At 46.6% G+C, this 24299-nt stretch overlaps 1 protein-coding gene across 1 annotated transcript in view; it reads left to right on the top strand.

The window, feature by feature from the left end:
- The window catches only part of COL20A1 (collagen, type XX, alpha 1), a 48373-nt gene that overhangs the window by 11432 nt on the left and 12642 nt on the right, over positions 1–24299 (top strand). Inside the window, exons 10-26 of the mRNA XM_010291969.1 lie at positions 111–283; positions 945–1074; positions 1609–1754; positions 3153–3276; positions 3745–3884; positions 4100–4229; positions 4754–4896; positions 6009–6141; positions 12354–12496; positions 13126–13255; positions 13543–13599; positions 16393–16431; positions 18515–18653; positions 20816–20958; positions 21351–21460; positions 22225–22383; positions 23924–24001. Coding sequence (XP_010290271.1) covers positions 111–283; positions 945–1074; positions 1609–1754; positions 3153–3276; positions 3745–3884; positions 4100–4229; positions 4754–4896; positions 6009–6141; positions 12354–12496; positions 13126–13255; positions 13543–13599; positions 16393–16431; positions 18515–18653; positions 20816–20958; positions 21351–21460; positions 22225–22383; positions 23924–24001 — 2117 coding nt within the window. The remainder of the gene's footprint in view (positions 1–110; positions 284–944; positions 1075–1608; positions 1755–3152; positions 3277–3744; positions 3885–4099; positions 4230–4753; positions 4897–6008; positions 6142–12353; positions 12497–13125; positions 13256–13542; positions 13600–16392; positions 16432–18514; positions 18654–20815; positions 20959–21350; positions 21461–22224; positions 22384–23923; positions 24002–24299) is intronic.

Here is a 24299-nt window from a genome sequence, read left to right as displayed (position 1 = left end):
AAGGAGACTGTAACTTGATTTGAAAAATGTCACTCATATTTATGAACTAGAAAGTACATTTGGCATGAGAAGTCTGAATATAAGAAAGTAACTGTGTTTTTATTTCCTAGGCAGCACTGTGAAAGATATCCCTGTGAACACAGGTCCCCAGCTGAGCCCAACTGACCTTAAAATATCAGCTGTGACCTCTAAGAGCATGCACTTGACCTGGAGTCCTCCTCTGAGACCACCAAAGAAATACCGGATTGTGTATTATCCATCTAAGGGTGGTATCCCCAAAGAGGTGAGAGACCTTTCTCTGGACATCTGAGACTGCAATATCTTCCAGATGGTGGCTGGGAATTTAAGTAGACAAGTAGACGAAGAGATGAAGGTAGAGGTCCAGTTCTTGTGGGACATGAGCTAAAGACAGAGATGAAATGAAATGCACACTGAATGTAAATGTGATCATCTGATAGAATGACGAGATAGAAGAGGACACCAGATAAATATGATCTTGCTAGAAATACTGAAAGCCATGCCAATGCTAATTTTTCACTTATGCAGTGTTATCCCTTCCTAAAGCATCTATTTTGACTCAAAGAGGACACACAGGTACACAGAGCTGTCCAAGGATGCTCATCTGGGATGGATATGACTTAGAAAAGCGAATCCAAATTGTTGGTGGAATTCCATTTATTTCAGTGAGAGCACAATTAGAGTCTTGTGCTTGATGTGTGCACAGATCCCAGCCTTAGAGGACAAGAATGCTTATTGCCTCTTACCTCTCTATTTTGGGGAGATGCTAGCTGGCACAGAATTCAGAGTGCCGCTGGACTTCATGTTTCTGGTCATAGATCTGGCACAAAGAAGCCACGCTTGCTAGGGAAGGCCCGTTCAGGCATTCCTTTGCTGAAGAGCAGCTAGCACCTCCCTGACCCGACAGCCCTCCTTTGTTCTTTCAGGTGGTTTTGGATGGAGCAGTCTCCTCTTTGCAGCTTTCCAATTTGACCTCACACACGGAGTATCTGGTGTCGGTGTTTCCTATTTATGACACAGCTGTTGGGGATGGGCTGAGAGGCGTCACCTCCACATGTAGGTCGTGAGTAGAAATACATACGTTGATGCATGGTTATGATAGGTGAACAAAACTCTTTCTCTGTGACCATCTCAGACTGGAGCCCGGCATTGTATTTTTTCCCCCTCCCTCAAGTTCAGTCTGTTAACAGCTGTCTTCATCCATGGAGATGTTCAGAACTTGACCAGACAAGATCCTGAGCACCCTGCTCTAGTTCGGCCCTGCTTTGAGCAGCAGGTTGCACCAGAGACCTTCAGGGGTCCCTTTCCACCTATGTCATTCTGCAAAGGAGACCACTGTGTTGAGCTCCCCTGACACGGCAGTAACACACCATGCTAGAAATACCTTGCAACCCCTTGCCACTTTTTTTATCCCTGGGCTCCAAATTAATTAAACCTATTCTCGGTGAAGTGGCAGCTCCACTGTGTTAGATGTGGGGTAGATGTCCACCAGCTTGCAGGAGCTGTTGCAAAGACAGGTCTCCTCTGGGGTTTGAGCTGCCACAGACCTCATACGCTGAAGATACCTGTCTACCTTGTTTTTCCCTTCAGTGCCTTTGTCTTCCCCTCGCTCTCTGCGCGTCTCTGAGCTGAGCCACAACAGTATCAGGCTGAGCTGGAAGGCAGCCCAGGGAGCCACGCAGTACCTGGTGCTCTGCTCTGCAGCCCCTGACGGAGCAGAGGACTATACAACAGAGGTAGAGTTCATGAGAATAACGACAATATCGTAGCATGTGTTTAAAAAAAAAAAAAAAAGCGTCAACATTATTGCCAGCAACATCTTTCATGGAAGATTTTTTTTTTAATGATGTACCTCAAAGTGATTTATAACTGTGAGGGTTTCACGTGGGAAATTAAGGCATAGGGAGATAACTGACAGCCTCATGGGGCCCTGGAAACCCAGGGACTGAACTCAGCCCCAAGGGTAATTGCTGTATCCTTGAGGCTGTACATAAATGTCTTTGCTTTGTTTATCTTAAAATGTTAATTGAAAATTTGGTAAAGTAGTTTTTGCTGATCTCTAAAAACAGACCTACGACACTGCATAAGAATAAAAAAATGCTTGATGAATGGAAAATCCTTAAAAATATCTAAGATCCCTTTGTCGTGTGTGCATTTTAATGAGACACTGCATAAGAATAAAACAATGCTTGATGAATGGAAAATCCTTAAAAACGTCTAAGATCTCTTTGCCGTGTCTGCATTTTAATGAGTTACTATTTGGAGTACCTGTAGGCTGAGGATATGAATTAAAACAAAAAAAAAAAAAAAAAAAAAGAAAAAGTGGGGGAACGTGTATTGCCTCTTTGACCCAGATTCCCCTGCTGAATGCACCGCAATAGGAGCAGTTGCAGGTGGTTTTCAAAACAGAGCAATTAATGCTTATGCTCTGCTTTCAGTCCATAATTGTGCTTTTTAAGATTCAGAACTTTTGAAGAGAGACCAACATTTAAAATTGTGTTTTAGTATATTAGAACATTTCTGCAATTACCTGACCTACGCAATGTAAGAGTGCAATGCTCTCAGGTTATGGGTGTCTGCAAAAGCAGCATTAAAATGCTCCCAGCCTTTTATAAAACAGTGCACCGTTGCGTGCAGGCTCCTAAAAGTCTTGGGCGCGTTCCTGCGGCGAGCGGAGCGAGGAGGAGAGCCGTGGCCGCGCGGCGCTGGCGGCAGACGGCAGCAACCCGGCTGCTCCGGGTCTGCTTGCAGCAGGCAGCAGCTCTGCCAGGGCTTTCCGTGTGCCCGAGCAAATGGAGATCACTCCCCTCGCACGCCCTCTGATCCAGCCCGGAGACACAGCAGCACCAGCACCTTTGTGTAGGAGATGTACACCCCTGCGGACCAGGCTAGGAGAAGGTGATACGTATCCGCAACGCGCTTGGTGTCCCTTGGGAAGAGAGGCAGAGCGCTGACCCACGTGGTGAAGTCCCAAAGTGGGGAAGTCCCCTTAGTGTAGCCAAAGGGACCTTGGCCCGTGTCTCTGTAAGGTCTTGCTCTGTTGAGGACCTCTGACAGGTCTTGCCCTGACTTGCCCTGTACAGTCCTCCCACCCCAGAACTGGAGGGTACCCCAAAACATCTGTCTGTTTGCAGGTGAAGGTGGCCCAGCCTGAGGTCCTGCTGGAGGGGCTGTCGCCCAGCACGGAGTACTCTGTCGCGGTGTATGCAATGTACGGGGAAGAGGCGAGTGATCCAGCCAGCATCCAGGAAACCACCTGTAAGTGCTGCTGCTGCTTACTGAGCTGTTATTAAACACTTAGGGCAGGAGAGGGGTGTTAAATGAGGGGCTTCCCATATCGTGCATGTGGCTTGTAAACGTGCTGCCTCTTCCCCGCCTCATCTTTAGCGAATAGTGGTCCCCGAGGGCATCTCTAATTACATGGTGAACTGTGAAAAAGGAGTGATTCCCCCCCCAGTAAGAGAATTCCTGAAGGAACTGTTCCCTGAGGTCCTTGTTGTTTGGGGAGAAAAAGGCAATTATGTGGCTGTTTCTTCACCTAAAGCCCAGGTAGACTTTCATGACATCCCAGAGGCATGTATGGCAGTGATGGAGAGTATTTTCGTGCGTGGTGAATGAGTCTCTTAGTTTAAGGTGGAGTCATCTAAGAACAGCAGGAGGCAACCGGTGGCATCTCCATTGTGCAGCCTGCGGAACCTCGAGTGCTGTCACTAACTGTTGTTGCAGTGGCCTTGAGTCCTCCCAGATACCTGAGCTTCTCCGAGCTCAGCCATGCATCGGTCCGAGTCAGCTGGGAGGCTGCGTCTCCGGCTGCGAAAGCTCACCGTGTCACCTACGTTTCTAGCAGAGGGAGCAACGCTGGGGAGGTGAGTCCTCAAGGGGTGGGTGGAAGGGAGAGAAACTTGGGAGGTCAGGTACTGCCTTGTTCTCCTTCAGCTGCGTGATTCGGGGAGGGCTTATCTGCTGGCAGTGTTTTGACTCCAAAATGGACACTTTTGATGCAGTTGCCACCCACGTGGTAACCCCTCTGCAACCGTCCCCATGCTCCTCTCCAAGTACTCACACAACTCCTCCACTGCAGGTAGAGGTTCCTGGCACTGCAACATCCACCGTCCTGAGACCTTTGTCCTCTCTCACCCAATACTTCATCAGTGTCCGATCTATGTATGATGAAGGGGACTCCTTTCCACTCACCGGCAATGTTACCACCTGTAAGTAGGGAATGGAAACACTTTCGGTCCTGGTAGAGAGTGACAAAATTGGCTTGTGTGTGTCTCAGCTGGGATACTTTGAAGACTGGTCCCAGCAGCTCATGGCCAAAAACCCTTGCACAAAACCCAGGTGACTGTTGTTCTTTGTCTGTGGAATATGTCTAACTGTGTTATGGTTAAAATGAGGTGGAAGGAATAAAGAAAGAAAACGAAGAAAAACTATGATGTATAGCTAACCTCTGTGTCCTTGAGAGCCGTCCTAGCCTTCTCCTCTTTACAATACTGGCATGACATGTGTCCTCTACACAAATGAGATAATCTTTCTAATTAGGGTTTTAAAAATAATTTACCCCTCTCTGTCCTGATCACTGTTGTCATATGGGTCTGAAGAAGTGAAAGACAGGCTGGTCTCAGACATCTGCCTGCTTGATGTTTTGCTCCCCGACCATCTGCTTCCCACCTTGGCTCTGACAAAGCACTGTCAGTGTCTGTGCTTCAGCTCGTTTTCCTTCTGCATCCTTCAGTAAAGGTCCCCCCACCGCATGCACTGAAGGTTACTGAGCTCCCCGGGAATAGCCTCCGACTGCAGTGGGAAGCCGTCGCTGCCTCCGACGTGGTTGTCTATCAGATCAAATGGAGCACAGTCGGTGGAGAGAAGCCTCAGGAGGTACGGACCCACACACAGCTCTGGGGAGGCTGGGTTGGTTTTGTGCCTGCTTGATGTCTCTGAACTCACCTGCGAGAGTGGCATAGGGAGGTGCAAAACTATTCAGGTTAATGCACTGAAGAAATTAAACAGTTCAGCACCCAGCAAAGGAGCCTATGGAATAAGGCAGCGTCTGTCCTGGGTCTGGCTCTGTTTGGTGGAGCGGTCACCTTGAGTGCTGGAAGTGAGAGGGACAGCAGGGTCGGTGTCCTACAGGCTCTGGGAAGATTGCAGAAGTGTTCTGGAAAAACTCAAGGATGAAATTCAATAGGTACAAGCAGAAAGTATTAAGCTTAGGCAGGAATAATTAACTACAGGTATACAGGATGTAGAACAAATAGCTAAGAAGCAATTCAGTCAAAAAAGATCTGGGTTTGCAGAGAATCACCATCCCACAATGTCAAGTCGTTGAGGAAAAGACAAAGATAATACTCAAGTATTTATAGCTAGAGGTGTTGCCTCTAAGACAGGTGAAGCAACTTCTGCTTTCCTCAGTGCTGGTAAGTACTGACTGCTTTTGGGATCCTGCTCTTCAAGAAGGGTGAGGTCCAACTGAGGGACACACAGAGGAGAATGACCAGAGACAGAGGAGGTGCAGGAGAGGCAGGGACGGACCTGGTGACCTCTCCTATCTCAAGCCCCTGTTTTCAGTATGAGTGCAAACAGCAGTTTAAATGGTGGTTTAAGTGCAGAGTCTCATGCAATGCTCCACATTCGGGCTGGAACAGGGGTGTACGGGGGCTTCTACCCCCAGCACACCTAAAAGCCGGGAATTGAGCAAAGGGATTTTGTGCAGTCAGGCTGACTGCCCTGTGTCAGAGCACTTTGTGGTACTGAAGTACCTGCTGAATAGAACTGGGCAGCAATTGCATGGGCATCTTCTCTGCATTAATTAGGGCTGGAATTTTGCCTTCGCTTAGGTATGTGCAACCCACAACAGTAGACTTCGTCCCCAAAGCCCAGTACTAACTCATGTGTGCCTACAGGCAGCCTGTGAGACAGACACTTGGGTGGCATGAACTAGCTTGGGGATGCCTGGGAGCTCGACTGACCCATTTCTTTCCCTGCTGCAGCTCTCCATTGCTGGAAATGTGGCAACTGCTGTCCTGCCAGGCTTACAGAAGAACACCGACTATAAAATATCCATCTGGGCCTATTACAAAGACGGTGCTCGAAGTGACACGGTTTCTGTTCAGCACAGGACCAGTAAGTGATCAGTGCTCGGTATCCACAGCTTGGGCGTAATAAACAGGGCACAGGGTGCCTCAGAACCTGTCACAGGCCAACAGCCCAGATCTGATCATCTCAGCTCTGAAAACCCAAACCTGGACGTCTGAAGGTGGCTAGAAATATTTAGACTTCCATCTTAAAGTGTCCTGATAAAAACAGGCTGGGCAAACATAGGCAGGCTGGTGCCTCTGTCAGACGCCATCTCATCGGCATCCGATACCCTTGCAATGTGCTTCATGTGGAATGCATTGGGGTTTTTTCCCCCACACTTCTGTATAGTGTATTGATGCAAATTAATTGGCTTTTTGTAGGGTGTTCAGCTGAACACGTCTCTGTGCTGCCTAATGGATGTTTCCTGTTAGTAAAATATTGTCTGTTAAGGAGGGCGAGGATTTCTTCAGCTACGTCATTGCTGAGCTGTGCTTCATCCGAGGGCACTTACAAAAATGAGAGAGAATCCTGCAGGCAGACTCTGCCTGGAAGCATTATCTAAATCTCACTTTGTGCAGGCAGGATATGAGGTTAAAAAGTGGCACTCCCAGAGGTCCTCTTAATTAATATTGCCTGTATAATGGCTTTGTTGGCAGTGAGCGGAATACAAGTCATTCAACTGCAGCAATTCTCTCCTCCTCCATCTCAGCTCTCAGCCTCCTTCGCAGAATAAACTCATTTTAGGCTGGTGTTGAGCTGATGAAGCTCGGAGTAAATGGCAATCTTGGAATAAGAAGCTCAAGTTTTATTAATAATGAATAATAAAAACGTTTGTTTATAAAAAGCTACCTCAGGCAAGTACCTAAGAGCTGCATACTGACAAAAAAAAAAAAAAAAGAAAAGGCATCCTACAGGTATATAATGATAAAGAGCTGTCTAGAGGCTTTGGAAAACGAATGGCTACGTTTTAAGTCGTGAATTACAGAATGTCTGAGGAGCTCCCTCAGCCCACCGCAAACGACACGCGACAGTGCCCTTGGAGGCATATCCGAGCAAGCCGTTCCTTGCTGGCCTCGCACCCCGGCGAGACATGGACGGCGATTTGGCTTCTGCTTGTCAGCTGCTGTCCTTGTTCAGGAACAAGGATGCCTTGGGGATGTCAGGCTTTGCCTTGCTGCACGAAGAAAAGAAAACACTCAGAGAAATCAGGTGTGCAGCTGGGCAGCCAAACCGGAGTCTCAGTTCCTGGGTGCTGCTGGTTGGTTTACGTGAGCAGTCCGGACAGTGCCGCGAGATTCTCAGGGCCAGTATTTGCATGTGCAATCGATGTCTTTGGTGGTGATTCTTTCTTTTTAATGTTTAAAGTAAGAAGTGCCCACAGGGGCAAAGTGGCGCAGGAGAAGGGGTGGATGATGGTTTGCAGGAGGCAGTGCTGATCTTGAGCAGTTCAGAGGAAACTTGTGGATGCCAGCAAATTGAGTAAGGCTTGTGCGATGGATGTATGGGAAGATGTGGCATTAGGCAGGACTCTGGGAAATTCTGGGATGTGGTTGTACTTCAGAACTTTACAGTTTCAAGCGAAAACTACTATCTTGTACTGGCGCAATTATGAGTGGTTAGGAAGTCCAACAGGGTCAATCTACATGGCAGAGCTGGTGAATGGTAACTCATTCACCTAGAGTATGGCAATCTCTTATGCTACCTGGAAAACCCCAAACCCTTGGTTCAATTTTTATGAGCCCTCTCCACACTAACTTTCATCATAAAATGAAATTCTGGGGACTGCAACACCAATGAAAGCTACCTAATTCTCCTCAGGATGGCAGACTTTGGGTTGCAACCTGGTGAAGAGCAGTGATCAGGCTGTGCTGAACAAAAACAAAAGTACACATTAGAGGAGGTTGAGAAACCACTCTCCATCATTGTTTTTCTCTTTTCCTCTCTTGGCAGCATCCCCTTGTATAAGAATAGGTCAAGTCATGAAGTTTCTTTTAAAATTGTCTCAGCAGAATTTGCAAGAAACACTGAAGTTTAAGGTAGCAGGAAGCACTGGTAACACAAGCTTCTCTCCCTGTCCCTCATCCTCCCCGGAATACTTTCTTCTTTGAAGGTTAATGGAAAAAAATGCCAGGTCAGAGCAATGCTCTGCGCACACCGGTTTTGTGAAATGGAACCATGTTCCTCCCCTGAGGGTGAGGTGAGAACACCAAGTTCATTTTATTCAGGACTACTTTCCCCCTCACCCCACCTGAAACACCCATTTCAAGGCTCAAGGGACCTTGCAGACACCAATCCCTTACAACAGGTCATCAGAAACATCATCCTCTTGTAAAAACCAAAAACATTCATCACTGTGATCTGTCATTTGATAGGCCTGGGGTGAGATTTCTCTTCTTCCTGGTAGGGATAAAATTTGTTTCAAAGTTATGGTTTGACATTTATCCCGAAAGTCTTTAAGAACTCAACTTAAAGTGGCTGAATAGCTTTAGCTGGAAAAGGAACAGAAGTTGGAGACAGTGACAGTGCACGTCCCTTCTTATGCACGTCCCTTTTTATCTTCTTATCTAGCTCAGCACTTAGTGTTTAAGTTGTAATGGTGTAAATAAACACTCAGAGAGAGCAAGAGGGAGTAACAATTGCTTTTGGAGTTGAGATGTGCAGCTGGAAAAACTCAGATCCTTAGGCTTTTAAAAAATTATTATTATTTATTTGAATATTTAACTAGTTACATGGAGAACATTGCAACATAAATAACTGAGATACCTTAATTTCATTCCCATCACCAATGCCAGGTGGTCTGAGCATCCTTTTAGGAGGAGGGCACCCCTCCCCGTGGCTGCGGTGGTAAGGGAAGGCTGACAACCACCTCTCCTTCCATGAGTCTAGTCCCTCTCTGTCATTGCCTTACTTTTACACGAGCCTGAAACCCAAGCAAAAAGCTGGTGCCAAATGGAGTGCTTTAGTCGTCACAAAATGCATGGAGCAAGTGGATTTTTTCAATTCTTAGTCTTGACTAGGAGAAAAAAAAGAAAAAGTTTAGATTATTTTTCAGTAACCCAGTTAAGCAAACCTTTCTCTGGGGACTTACCAAGAGGCAGAGCCGGAACAAAAGCAAACTGATGTATTTCCCATGGATAACAAAACTGTGTGCTTATACACACTTCTGATGTTTCTTCTTGTCTTTCTGTTATATTTAGACTGAAGTCTCATTTGGGTTAAGAGCTTTCCTTTCAGTACGTTCCTATAAATTGTCAAGTGTAACAAAGTCCTCATCCTTGACCAAAGGCTCTACACAGCCATCATTTGTCATATTAATAAACAACCTTAGCGGTTCTTCAAACAGATACAAACCTTCCACGCGAGCTAGCGGGAGCGCAGAATATGCTCTGTGGGAGAGGAATCTGCTGGGACATGGAGGTGTTGCTGAGCGGTGATCCTTGGAAGGTGCTGGGAGGGGTGGCTCTTGACCTTGCTGAGAAGCAGACAGGGACCTCTCTCTTGTACTGAGAGGAAGTTCTTTCACCCAGGCTGAGGAAAAGGAGCTTGAACAAAATAAAACAGTCACCTCTCTGTTCCGAAGGACCAAGGGTGCTGGGGTATCTCTTTGCCACAGTGGTCCACACTTGAGGGTCTGAGGCAGATTTGATGTGAATGAGCATCAGAGGACATGTTAGCAGTCCATGGTGACACAGGGACTCTCCCCACAGCAAAAGGGCTGTGACATGTCTTGGGAACCTGGATGCAAGGGCGGCACTTTAAGGTATATTGTACGTGTAACGAGTTTCAGCAGTATAACTGAAGTTGTTCAAGCTCTCCATTGAATTATGCTGTCACCATAATTGTTTAGGTATTGCTCACCATTCTTACCCAGCTTAGCTCAAAGCCCACCCAGGAGTTTAAAGTGGAGTTGCATTCTGTCCCAGGCTCAGTGGAGGAATTGTTACGTGTTAGGTGGCCATATCCCAACTGTGTTTCTGAATCTCAATTGTTTTCTGGCTTGGGCTTTTCCAGGCAGAGGGACAAATGGACCAGAGTGCAATGCAACAGCCCACGTAGTCTGTTGGTCCATCAGAATAAGAACCACAGAGGTGAGGCCTTGAAAGAAGTCCCTCAGCTTAGGCAAGATGAGACAAAAATTAGTAAATACGGACTTGGGAAGATCTTTACAAATTTGGCAGTGTTACCCCTCCTCATCCTCCCCATCTGCTGAAAAAGTGTCTCTTGGAAGTTTTTGCCACCAGGGCAGAGCACGTGAACGTGTCTTATCCTCTTCCATGTGAAGAATGAGAGAGCAGTTTGGATGGGAACTGCTGCCGAAGCTGTGCTGAGCCACCCTGGTTGACTTTGCGCTGACACGGACTGCTTATGTGCCCCATTCCTCCAGCTAAGCTGTGCCAGAAGCGTCTCCAGCCTGGGGCTGATAAATGTCTTCAAGATCTTTATCCAGCTCCTCAATGAGCTCTCCCTACCAGGGCATTTGTTGCAAATAAGAGAGATTGAAATGTGGGGAAGAAGCTTCAACCCATGGCAGCGAGGGAAAAAACATGACCTATATAATCATTGCAGATGAATATTTGGATGGAATGGATTCCAGGATTTTATTCTTATTTGAAAATGTGCCTGTGACGCTGCTTAGACCTGAGAGCAAGCAGCCTGGGATTCCTCCTGCGGAGGAGCAGAGGTTCAAGAGGTAATCGAAGGCACAGATGGTGTCCTCTGTGTCAGAGATGCTTCTTTCCTCCTGGGCAGCTTCGGGAGGTGACATTTCCCCTGGCTGTCAGATCCATGCCTTCAAATTCTGCCAGGCCTGGGGGCTTTCCAGAATAAAACCCAACTCAGAAGACTTTCCCTAACTTTCCCTTTGTTCACTTAAACAGAGTCTCCACTTACCTCAGCTGAAGGAAATAGCCAATGCAGCCAGCAAAGACGCAGACGTATAGCACGGCACTAATAATAGTGCTGTTGAAGGGACTTTACCTCCCACACTTTTCTTCTCCGCTTTACCTTGCGGCGATACACAGCAACAGCCTCCAGCCTGATTCAGCTGCCAGAAAACTTGGTTCAGCTTCAGTAAAAGTAAGCTCGTTTTATACAGAAAAGGGCAGGAGGATCAATGATGATGCAAATGATCTTCATTCAACCCGTGCTCTAAGGTCACCCTGGACTTTGCTGGCTGGGTAGAAGAGCCTTGCAGGTAAAACTGCAGAACAGAAATCTCATAGCTTGGGTGCGTGTCCTTGATTGTCTTTGGGGCTCACCCATATTTTTTAGTCTCTTCTGAATACAATGCTTCCTTTTCTTTGTCCAAGACTTCTGTGTCTTCACACCAGCACGGGTTCAAGGCCAGTCATGCATTCATGCAGAGCAAGACACCGCTTGGAAACAAGCTCCAGGAGCAGATGACCCCGTGCTCTCCAGCCCCGTGTTTGAACAGTGAATTGATTTAGTCCCCTCTGCTTTCCCGTACCAGCCCTCCGCCCCTGCGCAGAGAAATCACTCCAGCGTAACAGCCTCTGTTGCCAGGCCCAGTTTGCCACACAGCAGGACCCCAGGGAAAGAAATGCATTTACATAATTAAAAATTTCTCAGCTTTGGTCTCTGGCAAACCCTTGTCTGGCTGACTGCGGCTCAGCCCATCACCTATTTGGGATACATCCATACATCACAGTGCAGGGCCAGGCAAGGACCAGTAGCTCAGGTGCACCATACGTGATCCCCTCCGCGGGGCTGTGGGTGTCGGTGGGAGAAGCGCTAGACAAAAGTGTTGTCTGCTGGCTGCTCTGGGCTTTTTTTAGAATAATTTTAAATCAGAAAGATGAAACTGGAAAATATTAGAAATTATAATGGATTGACTTTGTGTGAGCCAGGTTTAATTGGCAATAAAGCTGTTTGTCCAGTGTGTCTCCAGATCCTTGATGAAATTCAGTTCCAGTTTGGGCCTTTATGAAGGGTGTCCTTTGGTGTCTGTCCGTGATGTATATAAAGGATCTCTTTTCCTTGTGCTTCCAGGACTCTTCCCCACTTCCAAGTTTTTTTTCCATGCCCTAGGCTTTAAATGGCTGAATGCTTGAGTTGTACTGTGCTGTATTTGGGCAATCCTCATCCCTCCAGAATGTGTTTTCTCTCTCGCCTGGTCCCCGAGGTGACTGCAGAGCACTGAAACATTCAGAAACAGGCTTGGAAGCAAGTGCTGCCGGCCTTGTTTATAGACAGTACTACCTGCCTTTTATGCCACTTGCCTTTAATCCCTGCCGCAGATTCCCGGAGCCCACCCACCAACCTCTTCATCGACTCCGAGACCCCCACCAGCCTCCAGGTCCACTGGACCCCCCCCGACGGCCGCGTACAGCACTACAAAATCACCTACAGCCCTGTTTCTGACGCCGGTGCTCAGCAAACAGTAAGTCTCCAGCTCCTTTGGAGGTGACAGGAGGGACATGGGGACAATTTCCTGCCCAGGGGAACTCCGCTCACTCCTGTAGGCTTTACCGTAAAGTCAGCTGGTTTGCAGGAGTGCGAAACCAAATCTCTTCCCCCGACTTGCTGGGTGTTGCTTTGTGAAGAGGACTCCCAGGCTTCTTTGTGGTTAAGATATTTTTGTCCATCAAAGCTGCTAATAATGTAGTTTTCTCCCCTCCCTTGAACTGGGGTGGGGAATTCTCGGGGGCAGCGGGCTGGAGGATAAATATAGTGCCCCTCTGACTTAGGGAGGTTAACCATTAACTTTTTAAAAAGCAGGTTTTCTACTCACACCCAGACTGGTTACCATGTGACCAGGCACTTCTGCAGCATTTGCGAGGGGAATATTGGGGTCTTTACACAGGGAAATGCCCTTCCCCTGGAGACGGCTAATCCCGTGGCAATGCACAGCCAGGCTTCCTCGGCTCGCTTTCGCTGTTGCGGGGATGCTGCCCTGAGCCCGGCTGTCCCAGGGCTCGCCACTAGAACCTCTCTGTTCTAGTCCCAGAGTACCAGAGCTATAACGGGAAGCCTGCCCAAATGTTGGGCTTTTTTTCCACCCCGCTGTAGATCATGGCTTCTGGCAAAAGCAGCAGCGTGACCCTGCAGTCGCTGCTGCCTGATCGAGCCTACGAGGTGACCCTTTCTGCCATCCATTACACGGGAGAGAGCGAGAGCACATCCACAACGGGACGGACGGGTAAGCGTCTCGTGAACGTGCATGTTCTTCGTAACCTTCCATCCATCAGTCCTGAGGTAATCTCTATTGCGGCGGCAACGTCCTCGCTTGCACTGGGCTGTGGCCAAGGCCAGGGTTCTGGTCAGCAGGGTAGACTACTAGCCTGGAAAAGGGAAATTTCCACCCCCCTCACGTGCGTTATTTGGAATTCCAGAATGACCGGGAAAGGCTAGTGACCATCTGGGTCTTGAGATAGGCATCGCTATCCTGAGCAACAGAGCTCACACGTGCATTGCTTTCTCTTTCAGCTCCTGTGCTGTCTAAATTGCCTTCAATACGAGGATTCGTTCCATCTAAAACAGAGGGTAAATCACCTACAAATCTTGCCTTTTCTTTTTTTTTTTTCCCTTTCTCCCCAGTAACAAATTACGCAGTGTGGGCTCGGCAGGGCAGGCAGGAGTGGATATGTCGCTTCTTGACAGATGCCTCTGGGGACTGTCAAGGACAGCCAGAAACCACATAAATTCTTAAAATCAGACTCACTTAGTAAAAAGACTGATAATATTTTTAGAGGATTTTTGCACAACTTGACCAAAATGGAGCAAAGGGAATGATGACATGTTTTAAATTGAAGTTCCATGTGAAGTCCCGTATTAAATTTAATGACCATATGTTCTTATAGCTGATATAAAGTGAACTATGCAATGGATTAGCAAGAAATGTTGAGTTAAAGGGGTTATAAAAAGTTGTTAAGAAGCAAATATTAGAATATAGATATTGTGGCAGTAATGCTTTTCCTGTCTATTTGAAATGATTCTAAACAAAATTTCAGTTTTAAAATCTAATGAGGGAAGCCACGAAGGAAGAATGAAGCAGATTAGATGAGAAAGTTTTAATTTGTACCCAACAAAGAACATCCCAGACCAAGAGTTCAAGTGGCTTGTTGAGGAAATCTACAGGTGTTCAGGCCACAGTGGAAGAGTCCTTTGAACTTTGAAGCAGAAACCAATCCTCCCATAGGTTGATGAGTCACCTTGTAGAATTTAATATAACTGTTTGGCTATGATAGCTGAAAAGACACTAGGAGAAATATTAAATCCTCTATGTTTTATAAAGTAACTTTTTTATGAAGTAGAGATGATATGTAATAGTGCTGGGAGAACTGTTGGATATACAGTAAAAGATTCAAGTCTAGATATGTAACCAAATTACTGAAAGAAAGGGTCTGACGTGTTGCAGGAGTGAATGTTTATTGTACAGTGAATAACTGCATTTGGCTGGGATTTGGGTAGAAAACAAAAACAACAACAAGACAGCAGGAGCCCTAGGCTGGAAAGCCTAGGAGGAATCTTCAAAGCAGACGTGCAAACTGCCAGTGTCGAGGATCCTTACCCTGACTCTGATATGCCTCGTCTAAGCTGAGCATTGCCAGACCAAAGAGCTGTGAGCAAAAAAAATCCAGGTGCCTTCAGCCTGGGAAGGAGGTGAGGATTGCCAGGGATGCCAGCAAGAGGGACACTGGGGTCTAGGCGAGGGTCAGAAAGGGCTCCCTGGCTCCCAAACAAGAAAGTCAGATACCTATAAATTGGCAAGCTTATAGGCTGTTCATACAGACTTTGGGGGTATTTCTTCCTTTTTTTTCTTCATCATGCTTCTATTCTGAGCAATGTTTCGCATTTGGAAAGCTGGTTGGTTTCTGGAAGGGGAGGGGAAAGAGCAGTGTATAGACGTAAATCAGATAATCCTGGATGCAGGACATTGCTCCACAGCCAGGGGCTGGTTAAGCTCAGAGAGATGGTTTTGAGGCTCGGGTTTCATTAAATGATTTCTTAACTGGTTTCCATAGATCCCTTCAACAGTTCCATACCCAATTCTACAGGAATTATGGTACGTGTGTGTAAAACTATGCACCGGGTTGAATAATGGAGGTCGTGGCAACTTGTAAGTCTTTGTGTTTTAACTTCTGGCTTCAGCAGTCCCATGACCACATCAAAGTCATAGGTTTGGATGCCCTTTCTTTGCTGTATGTCTTGATCATGAAGAATGGCATCAAAACTCCTATAGACTTGGGAATCTCAGGTGCCTTGGGGAGGGTAAGTCACCCCCTTTAAATTTTTTACACATTTTACGAAAGTTAGGTATGGAAAATTGGAGGCCCCGCTTTTCTGATGAGGTATGAAATGGCATTGATGCAAGAATAGCAATGGCAAGGCTATAACAAAGCCTCAATATAATGATCTGCTAGATTCTATTATACTGGTGACCTAGAAAACCATTTATGAAATAGCTGATCTTGTCAAATGTCCTTGATTTTCAGGGACATTTCTCATTTTGCGTCAATCATTCCCTTTGTTCCAGCTCCATCTGGCATCCATAGCCTGGGATTTACATGGCAGCAGAAAATTGAAAGCAGCGTTCGTGCGCTGTTTTCTAAAACACCTCCTTACCTGAGCCTTTTAAATGGAGGGTGCTCATAACCACGGTGCCTCACGTTCCAGCTTCACAACCCAGTCCTTTCTCCTCTGGTTTTGCTTTCAGTCCTGTGGCACCTTAGAGGACTCATGGAGGGAATTTCTGACAGGCAAACTGGAAAACTTTACCCGAACTCTTTGTGTTTCCCAAAAGAGTTCAAAAGCCAAACTCTCAGGTTGAGATACATATTTTTGCTGTGTGTATTTTGAGTTTCAGGTATGAAATGTTGAACTGCAAATATCTTTCTTTATTTTACAACACCATTAAGGCATATATTGCAGTAAAAGTAGCGTTTAAAAAAAAAAATTGGTGTTTTGATGTCTGTAAAGAGAAACTTGCAGAATGTACTGCTCCCTTGTATTTCATATTGTAAGGTGCCAGGCGAATTAGTCAAAAGAAAGCGATCACGCGGATGTTTGATGATGAAAGGCAGTATTTTTATCTTTGTGCTGGGCAAGTCAAGGAACAACCTTGATATTTGTATATATATAAATTTTCTCTCCATCCCTATATATATATAAACAAGGTCAAAGGTCAGGCTCTGGATTAAGCTATAGAATATTCTGTGTTTTCCTGAGTTTTTTTCCATTGCTCTGCCTAGAGGAACCGTGTTCATTTTGCTTCCATAATCCCCTACTGTCTTTTTTTCCCCCTAACAGTTTTTCCCTTTTATTTTCTTCTCACAGCCTGCCCCACCATCGGCTCCACCGAAGGCTCCGTACGAGGTACAGTAGAACACCGAGCCCCGGTGGTGCTGGGTTATGAGTGTGGAAACACTAGCTGGTCTTCTCTTTGGAGAAATATGCAACAGAGCAGGAGGGAAATGGCTTCCCTGTCCTGAGGGAAAGGGGAGAAGTCTGAGAACCGAAATAGGAAAATATTCCTTATCAGGTAGAAGAATCTTCAGCACTAACTGAACTGGTATGCCCCTGCTGTTCCACCCGCTCGTGCCCTTGGCTGTTACTGGTTAATGCTGGGATTTTCATGGGCCTTAAGGAAGATAACCTTCAAACGGCTGTTGAATTCCAAGAGGATTTAAATTCCTAACTCATACAGACTCCTTAGAAAACCTTTCTAGTCTGTCCCAAGACCACCTTTGCATCCTCTAGAGGAGGTATGGATACCCAAAAAGCTCTCCGCAGTCAGGCTACAGGCTTTGCTGGGGTAGCAAGCTCCCGTTTCTCCTGGAACAGGCTGCCCAGGGAGGTGGTGGAGTCGCCATCTCTGGAAGTGTTCAAGAAACGTGTGGATGTGGTGCTTCAGGACATGGTCTAGGGGACATGGTGGTGCTGGATTAATGGTTGGACTTGATGATCTTGAAGGTCCTTTCCAACCTAGTGTTTCTGTGATTCTGTGATTCTGTCTGTGCCGTAAGCCCCATCCATGCTGTTGTGGTTCCTCTACGTATTGGAAAGCAATTAGTTCTGCTTATAAAGGGATATCGCCTCCTTCCCGGAGAGCTTTGTGGTATGGGTGAGACTGAGAAACTGGCTTCAGTTCTCAGCTCCTCTGTTACTCCGTGGCTGAGTCCCTTCGCCTTTGCTCAGCTCCTAGCCCTGATCCTCGCAGCTCGCGGGGATGCGCGTTCCCGCCCGGGGATTGTTGCCCTGTCCGTGGGTGCCGAAGCCGAAGAAATCAAATCATAAAGCCACAACAGATGTTGAACTCTCCTCCTTGACAAAGGCGGTGGGAGTAGCCCGTTTCCTTAACAGCTCACTGGAACCATTTACATGGCAGATTCGTGATGTGATAGTAATATGATTATATTACAATATGTTTATAATTCTGAGTCAGGCCTTATTTTCAGTCTTTACACTACAATATTTCCTTCACATTTTAAAGGAAGCTCCAATGCCAGAAGATCCATATCAGAGGTAAATTGGTCTCAAGTAGATAATTTCTTTTGGCAAACTCCCTCGTACTGTTAGAAAAAGGAAAAAGAAAAAAAAAAAGCACCCTGGACCAGCCCCCAGGCGAAATAAAAACTCAAGCCAAGAAACTGCAGAAACAGAAAAGGGGTGAGGGAATCCAGACTGAAAGCACTGCATTGTAATGAAGTTGTAGCCTTTCCATTTACTAAAGAACGAGCAATCTCCTTCATCCCAGACTGCTGCAAACTCAGATAAACTAAAAAAAAAAGAATCCTAATTGCAAGATCTTGTCTTACGGAACAGAAAACTGAAATGAGAAAATGACTCAGAGCTTTAATGCTGATCTGGGAGAGGGAGATGAAGCTGCATGAGCCAAGGAGGCGATGCCAGAGGTGTCAGGGGAGAATCTCTGTAGACCACATAAGGCAGGTCACCCCTGGGTGTCTCATGAGAATGCAAATTAAGTTCTTCCTTAATTTTTCAACTCTTACATATAAGGCATTTCAGAGCAGAAATAATGCTCTCTCCCTGCTAGCAATTACTGGACTGCTTCCGTGTCTTTTGAAGATAACATTTTTACGTCTAGTTGAAAAGGAGAAACTGTTGGAGTAACTTCTTTCTTATTTGTTTTTCATTCTGGAGATTTGAAAAAACAGTTGTGGAAGTCTCCATCTTTAGTCTACTCTTCTCCAAGAGGAAATTACAGCAAACGTGTGCAGAGGGTACAGGCACAAAATATTTTCCTTGGCTGGCACTCGGGGAGCACACTAGTGAGTTTGCACAGCCTTGCTGATGGCCGTGTGGCTGTGGCGTTTTCTCCTATTGCCTTCTCCGTGCTAGCTAGAGGCTAATTCTACTCACTCTGCAATCACACTTTTTTTTTTTTTGGCACTCTTTTCTAACCATTTATTTTTCTGTTTTTCTTTGTCTGTTCCAGGATTTGATATGATGGAAGCTTTCGGCTTAGTAGAGAAGGAATACGCCTCTGTTAAAGGCGTAGCTATGGAGCCATTCGTGTTCAGCGGTTCCCGTACCTTCACCCTGTTCAGAGACACGCAGCTCACCCAGAGGACCAGGTGGGAGCGGAGCTGTGCCCGGTGTCATGCTCGTCGTCGGTCTCAGCCATACCCGTTAGTTACGCTCACCGCAAAGGAAGATCACTGATTTATGGGTGAACGATGCAGCCCCACTGGCAACTTCAAAACGAAATTGTAAAGATGATGCGCTAAACCAAACCATAGGTAGACTGAAAACAACGCCAGAGTATTTTTCCTTGATATGTTAAGAAATTAGCTTCTGACTTTCTTCAGGATGAGTATGGAAGAAGTGACACAGAAGTTAAGGGGGCACAATACGGTTATTCATTATATTTTTTCGTGCAGCCAAACGTTTTCACAGTGAGGTTTTTCCTTTTTACAAAATCACGTTTTCCAGCAGTGCTAGTTGCTGTGATGGACGTAAGGATCATGTTATGTATGGAGACTGCACAATTCTTTAGGCATTCTGTCCACAGCCACGTACATGTTGCTGATGTCAGTTTGAGGTCACATTTTCATCTTCAATCCTTTCTCCCAGCATCTCTGGTTTGGAGGCAGATCTTTGCTTTAGAAAATATTTGTCTCTCTGCTGCTTGGTCTTTATTGATGAGAGGGAATAACCGATGACTCTGGGTTGTGACTTGACCCTGTTTTGTTGTGTACGAGGCTTCTCCACAGGGTCCCAAGTGGGCCAGGCAGCTCCCATGACCTCACTCATTTTTTACGACTGTAAGTCAGGAATTATCTGACTCCTGACTTTCAACGCTACTTTGTTTAAAGCCTAATTACTGATGCACTGGCTCAGTTTAATCTTAGTTAAAGAAGCAAAGCTTCTTGGAGTAAACAGAGTGGGGGAGATTCAGAGAACACTTTGGTTTAAATACTCAGAAAGTTATGGGCAAATCCTTTTGTTCAGCTGGTACATATGCCTTCAAGGACATTACTCCTTCAGAAACAGAGAGAGAAATAAGAACCTGACATTACTTATGAATCAGTCCTGAAAAAATGCTTGATGAGTTGTGTATGCGCCCATGCAAATGTGTCCTGTTTCAGGTTACAGATGTATTTCAGGCGTAACCAATTTGACCTTCCCCGTTGCCTTGTGTCCTCTCACGGCTGCTCCTGCCCGGTGTGCTCTGACAGGTTTGGCAGCGGCTGCAGAGGAAGCTGGGTTGTGCCAGCAGCTGCTGATGGGCATCGCTGCGTGGTCATGGATTCCAGCTCTGAGCCCAAATTCTGCAGCTGAGACGTGGGGACCGAGATGGGCCTTTCTGTAGGCTCTATGCTTATCCCTGAAGGACACTTTTACTAATTTCTGCCAGGGCTTAAAGATTTACCCCATACTTCATGATGACCATTCTTCCTGCTTGAAGAGGAGACTTGGGGGAGTGTTTTGGAGCCTGGCAGGGATGTTTTGTAAGCTACCGCTGGGCTCTATTTTGAAAAGCATTAAGGGTGCACTTGTTGCGTCTTGGCATTTGTAGAGTAGTTTGGGTTGGAAGGGACCTTTAAAGCTCATCTAGTCCAACCCTCCTGCCATGAGCAGGGACACCTTCAACTACATCAGGTTGTTCAGTGCCCTGTCCAACCTGACCTTGAATGTGTCCAGGCATGGGGCATTTACCACCTCTCTGGGCAACCTGTGTCAGGGTTTCACCACCCTCATCATGAAAAATTTCTTCCTTACATCTAGTCTAAATCTGCCCTTTTTTAGTTTAAAACCCCTTGTCCTATTGCAACAGGCCCTGCTAAAAAGTCCGTCCCCGTCTTTCTTATAAGCACCCTTTAAGTACTGGAGAACTGCAATAAGGTCTCCCTGGACCCTTCTCTTCTCCAGGCTGAACAACCCCAACTCTCTCAGCCTTTCATCATAGGAGAGGTGCTCCAGCCCTCTGAGCATTCCCTGAGGCAGCTTTGGCATTGATGGACTGACACCGCCTGCTCCACCTGGGTGTCCCCATGGCACGAGGGGAAGGCCCTCCAGGACTCATCACTCAGCACAGGCTTCAACAGCCTGAGAGGGATGCAGAAAGTATAGGGAGCAGGCTCTCTCCTGGCATATCACGTTCAGCTCCCGGGGCAAAACTTTTCCAGGCCACCCTGCCCAAGAAACACGATGGATGAGCCCTGTCTGTAGGCTGTTGCCTGCTGGCTCTCGCTGCTTTAAGCCACTGATGCTTGCTTGGCTCATCTCTTTCCAGCGATGTCCACCTCTTTGCAATCCCACCCGAGCACACCATCAGCATCCTCCTGCGCCTCCTGCCCGAGACCCCCAAGGAGCCCTTCGCTGTGTGGCAAATAACAGACGAAGACTTCCAGCCTCTCCTTGGTGTTAACCTTGACCGTAAGGTTTCTTGTTGAATACATTACCTTCAGGTATTTGCATACACTTCTGCAAGCGGAAGAGCTCATTTTGGTATTCACTTGGAAAGTTTTAATGTTTTAATGTTTTTCTTACACAGCAGCAGTTTTTGGGAAGCTTTGTTGTCGCTGCCAACATTGCATTTTAAATACTGCCTAGTGCAATTAAAAGACGTACTGTAATTTTTATTCTACTTGTAACATACTCTTTATTTTTATGTATTATTTTTCTTTTGCATTGTTTAGAAGTATTTGATTACAATTATTGAAGTCTTTCACCGTGTTTAAGCCTATTTATTTATTGATGTTCAGTATGTGGGTGAAATCAATTTCTCTTTTAATTCTAAGCTGTTATTTGTCCTATTTTCCCTGTAGCCAGTAAGAAATCCTTGACGTATTTCAACCATGACTACAAGGCTGATTTACAGGAAGTCTCCTTTGACCAGCAGGAAGTGAAGAAGATATTCTATGGGAGCTTTCATAAGGTCCTTATCAAGAGAGAGAGAAACGTGGCTCACGAGCTCACTCCACTCTGAGAGTACTATGCCATCAATGTGTATTGTTCAAAGTGAGGAGTGATTATACAAATGCTTTGCATCCAGATTGCTGGGAACCGGCAAACCTGTTTGATATGCTGAAGTTTAGGATTGTAAAGAATTAAGGTTCATCCCGTGTTCAAAATACGATTTCCACGTATTGATTTCTTTCCTTCCCACCCAGAAACTCCAAAGCTGAGGGATTTTTAGGTCTTAATAATCACGAAAAATTGAAAAATCAAACTTTCTCTTTTTAAATTTGGGATTTTGGTGAACATTTAATGCTGGAAGGAAGGAAGGAAGGAAGGAAAGAAGTAAATCTAGCCTTGTGAGAAAGCCACTTTATCACTCATAACAGGGGTTTTTTTGGCCATCGATGTCCTCAGAGCAAAGATATTCCACCCAAATGAGCAATGAGCACTTTCTACCAGTATCTGCAGGCAGTTTCTTTATTCAGATAGTTCTGAAAACTAAATTACTTAATACTACGACTCCAGAAAGGCTTCTCCCAAGGAGAGGTGAGGGGTACATCAGGGAAAAGTGCAGCGTTGCGCAGCAGACGCAGCACAGAGCCCCCTGATCCATTTGCTCATTAAAACCACACCACTAGGAACAGCAGTGGTCCGGGAACGGGGCAGAGGCATTACTGTCTTTAAAAGACTCCCCCATCTCGCCGCGGACCTCCAACCCGCCTCTTTCCACCTGCCGCCCAGGTGCACGTGGCTGTGAGCCACTTCAAGGTCAAACTCTACCTGGACTGTAAGAAAATAGCAGAGAAACCCATCAACACCATCGGCAGCATCTCCACCGCTGGCTTCATCATGCTGGGAAAAGTGACGAGGACCAGAGGACCCCGGAGCGGGTCTGCATCGGTGAGTCCCCCGTGGTGCGTGCTGTTGGAGATGGGGAGGCTTAAATTTGGAGCTGGCTGGGGTAGGCAGGTGGAGAGGGATGCCATCTCGTATCATTCTCGCTCTGAACGCCTCCGAACGCTGCTCTGACACACAACCACGTCCTGCTCCCGCCGATCTCTGCAATTTTAACGAGCTTTCCCAGCGCGGTGTTCCTCTGCCTTGCCTCCTACCTCTGCCTGAGGTGCCGTCGCCTGGCCGTCTGTTGCCATACTTACCCCGCAGAACGGGAGCGTTAAATAGGTGCAGAATGAGGGGCAAGTTCATCACTCACAATGTGCTAGTGGGACTCTAGAAAATCGTCCACGACTTATGTGAAGCTTTTACTCCTTGGCTCTGCTTTTAGGTCTGGGAGTGCAGGGGAAAATGACGTATCGGTTGATTTACAACTTCCCTTGCCTCAAACCGGCGCAGTAAAAACAGTTTGTCCCATATGCCTCCCCAGCTGTAAAGAGAGACGCAGAGGTCTGGGGTATACTGGGGAAAAAGTGGACATTGCAATTGCCTGTAAGATATGGGGCCGGCTGCATAACAAACCGGGGGACGGTGGTATTCAAGGCAGTATTTGCTTATTTCCTAAATAAATTCTGTGGCAATTTGATCAGAAGCCTGTGGCCAGCAAGGCAGGAATCTGCTCTCCTTGTCCCTCCCAAATTCCCCCTGCTAGCAGCTTAGCTAGGCAGATCCAGCTTCGTGCTGTCCCTACTCCCGCTGCCTTTCAAACCCAGCAAAGCTTCGTGTCTTCCACGGCTCTGCTGCCCTCGAGAAGACAGAGCGTCTCATTACTAGTTATCGTGGAACCTTATTTAATTTAAGATATCTTTAAAAGCCGCTTGATCTGCAGGGCTCATCTATATCTGTATGCTGCATGTCGCACGCCTGGGGCTGTACAGCTTGCTCATTGTTAAATGTGTGGAGTGGGAGAAAAAAAAAGATGAGAAATGGTGTCAAGGAAAGAAAAAAAATCTCTGCCGTGTTATTTTGGCTTGGCTTTGTGCAGTGTGCGCTCCTCTGTTAATCAGAGCGGGAAGATGAGTCAGTTGTGAAGGATGTGGTGAGAGAGAGAGGTTGGGGCTTCTTGGGAGGGGATCACATCTGTCCTGGGAAATGCTGCTGCCACGTTTACTCTTATCCCCATGCCCCCAAGGGGAGCAAAGCAAAGTTCGTTTTCACATTTTGGTGATGCTGAAGCCCAATTACTTGAGCACCTGCCCGCTGCTGCAGGACTGTGAGTAAATTGGACGTTTGGCTTTTGCTGGCGTGAAGCTGCTTATTGACTTGCTTAGCAAGACACAGAGACCCGAGGCCTTGTAAAACGCTCCATGGCCAGGGATACTTTCCATGCTGTGGCTTTTTTGGGCACAACGATAGTTGGGACCACATGGAGGAGTCCTGTCAAATCATCACTGAAGATTATTTTTAGCACTTGAATGTCATTAGATTTGGTGATGGACCGCGTGTGCCAACGCTACTTTTTTGTCAAACTCTCTTCTTCCCACAGTTCCAGCTGCAGTCTTTGCAGATCGCCTGCAGCAGCGTAAGGGCAGAAGAAGACAGATGCTGTGATCTCCCTGCACTGGTAAGACAAGAGGGACCACTCTGCTGATTGACATGAAGCTGGGGATGAGAGAACAAGTCCATGGCGCTGAAGTGACACTGCAAATGATTTTGATAGACTCAAGAGGGAAACCACTTTTTTTCCCCTCTTCTCTTGGGAAGAGCATCTGTGTGTTTCTCGGTGAAGTGAACAAAACCATGTTTGCTTCAAAAGGAAAGAGAACTCTGAAACCTGGTGCAGTGTATATCCTTCCTGTCATGAACTCATCTGTGACAGCAGCCCTGACAGTCCTACGGCTTTGCTGCCACCTCAGCCCTGA

This window comes from Phaethon lepturus, unplaced genomic scaffold, assembly GCF_000687285.1.
Source record: "Phaethon lepturus isolate BGI_N335 unplaced genomic scaffold, ASM68728v1 scaffold30367, whole genome shotgun sequence".
In the NCBI taxonomy this organism is placed as follows: Eukaryota; Metazoa; Chordata; class Aves; order Phaethontiformes; family Phaethontidae; genus Phaethon; species Phaethon lepturus.
This window is presented reverse-complemented; position numbering and strand designations above follow the sequence as displayed.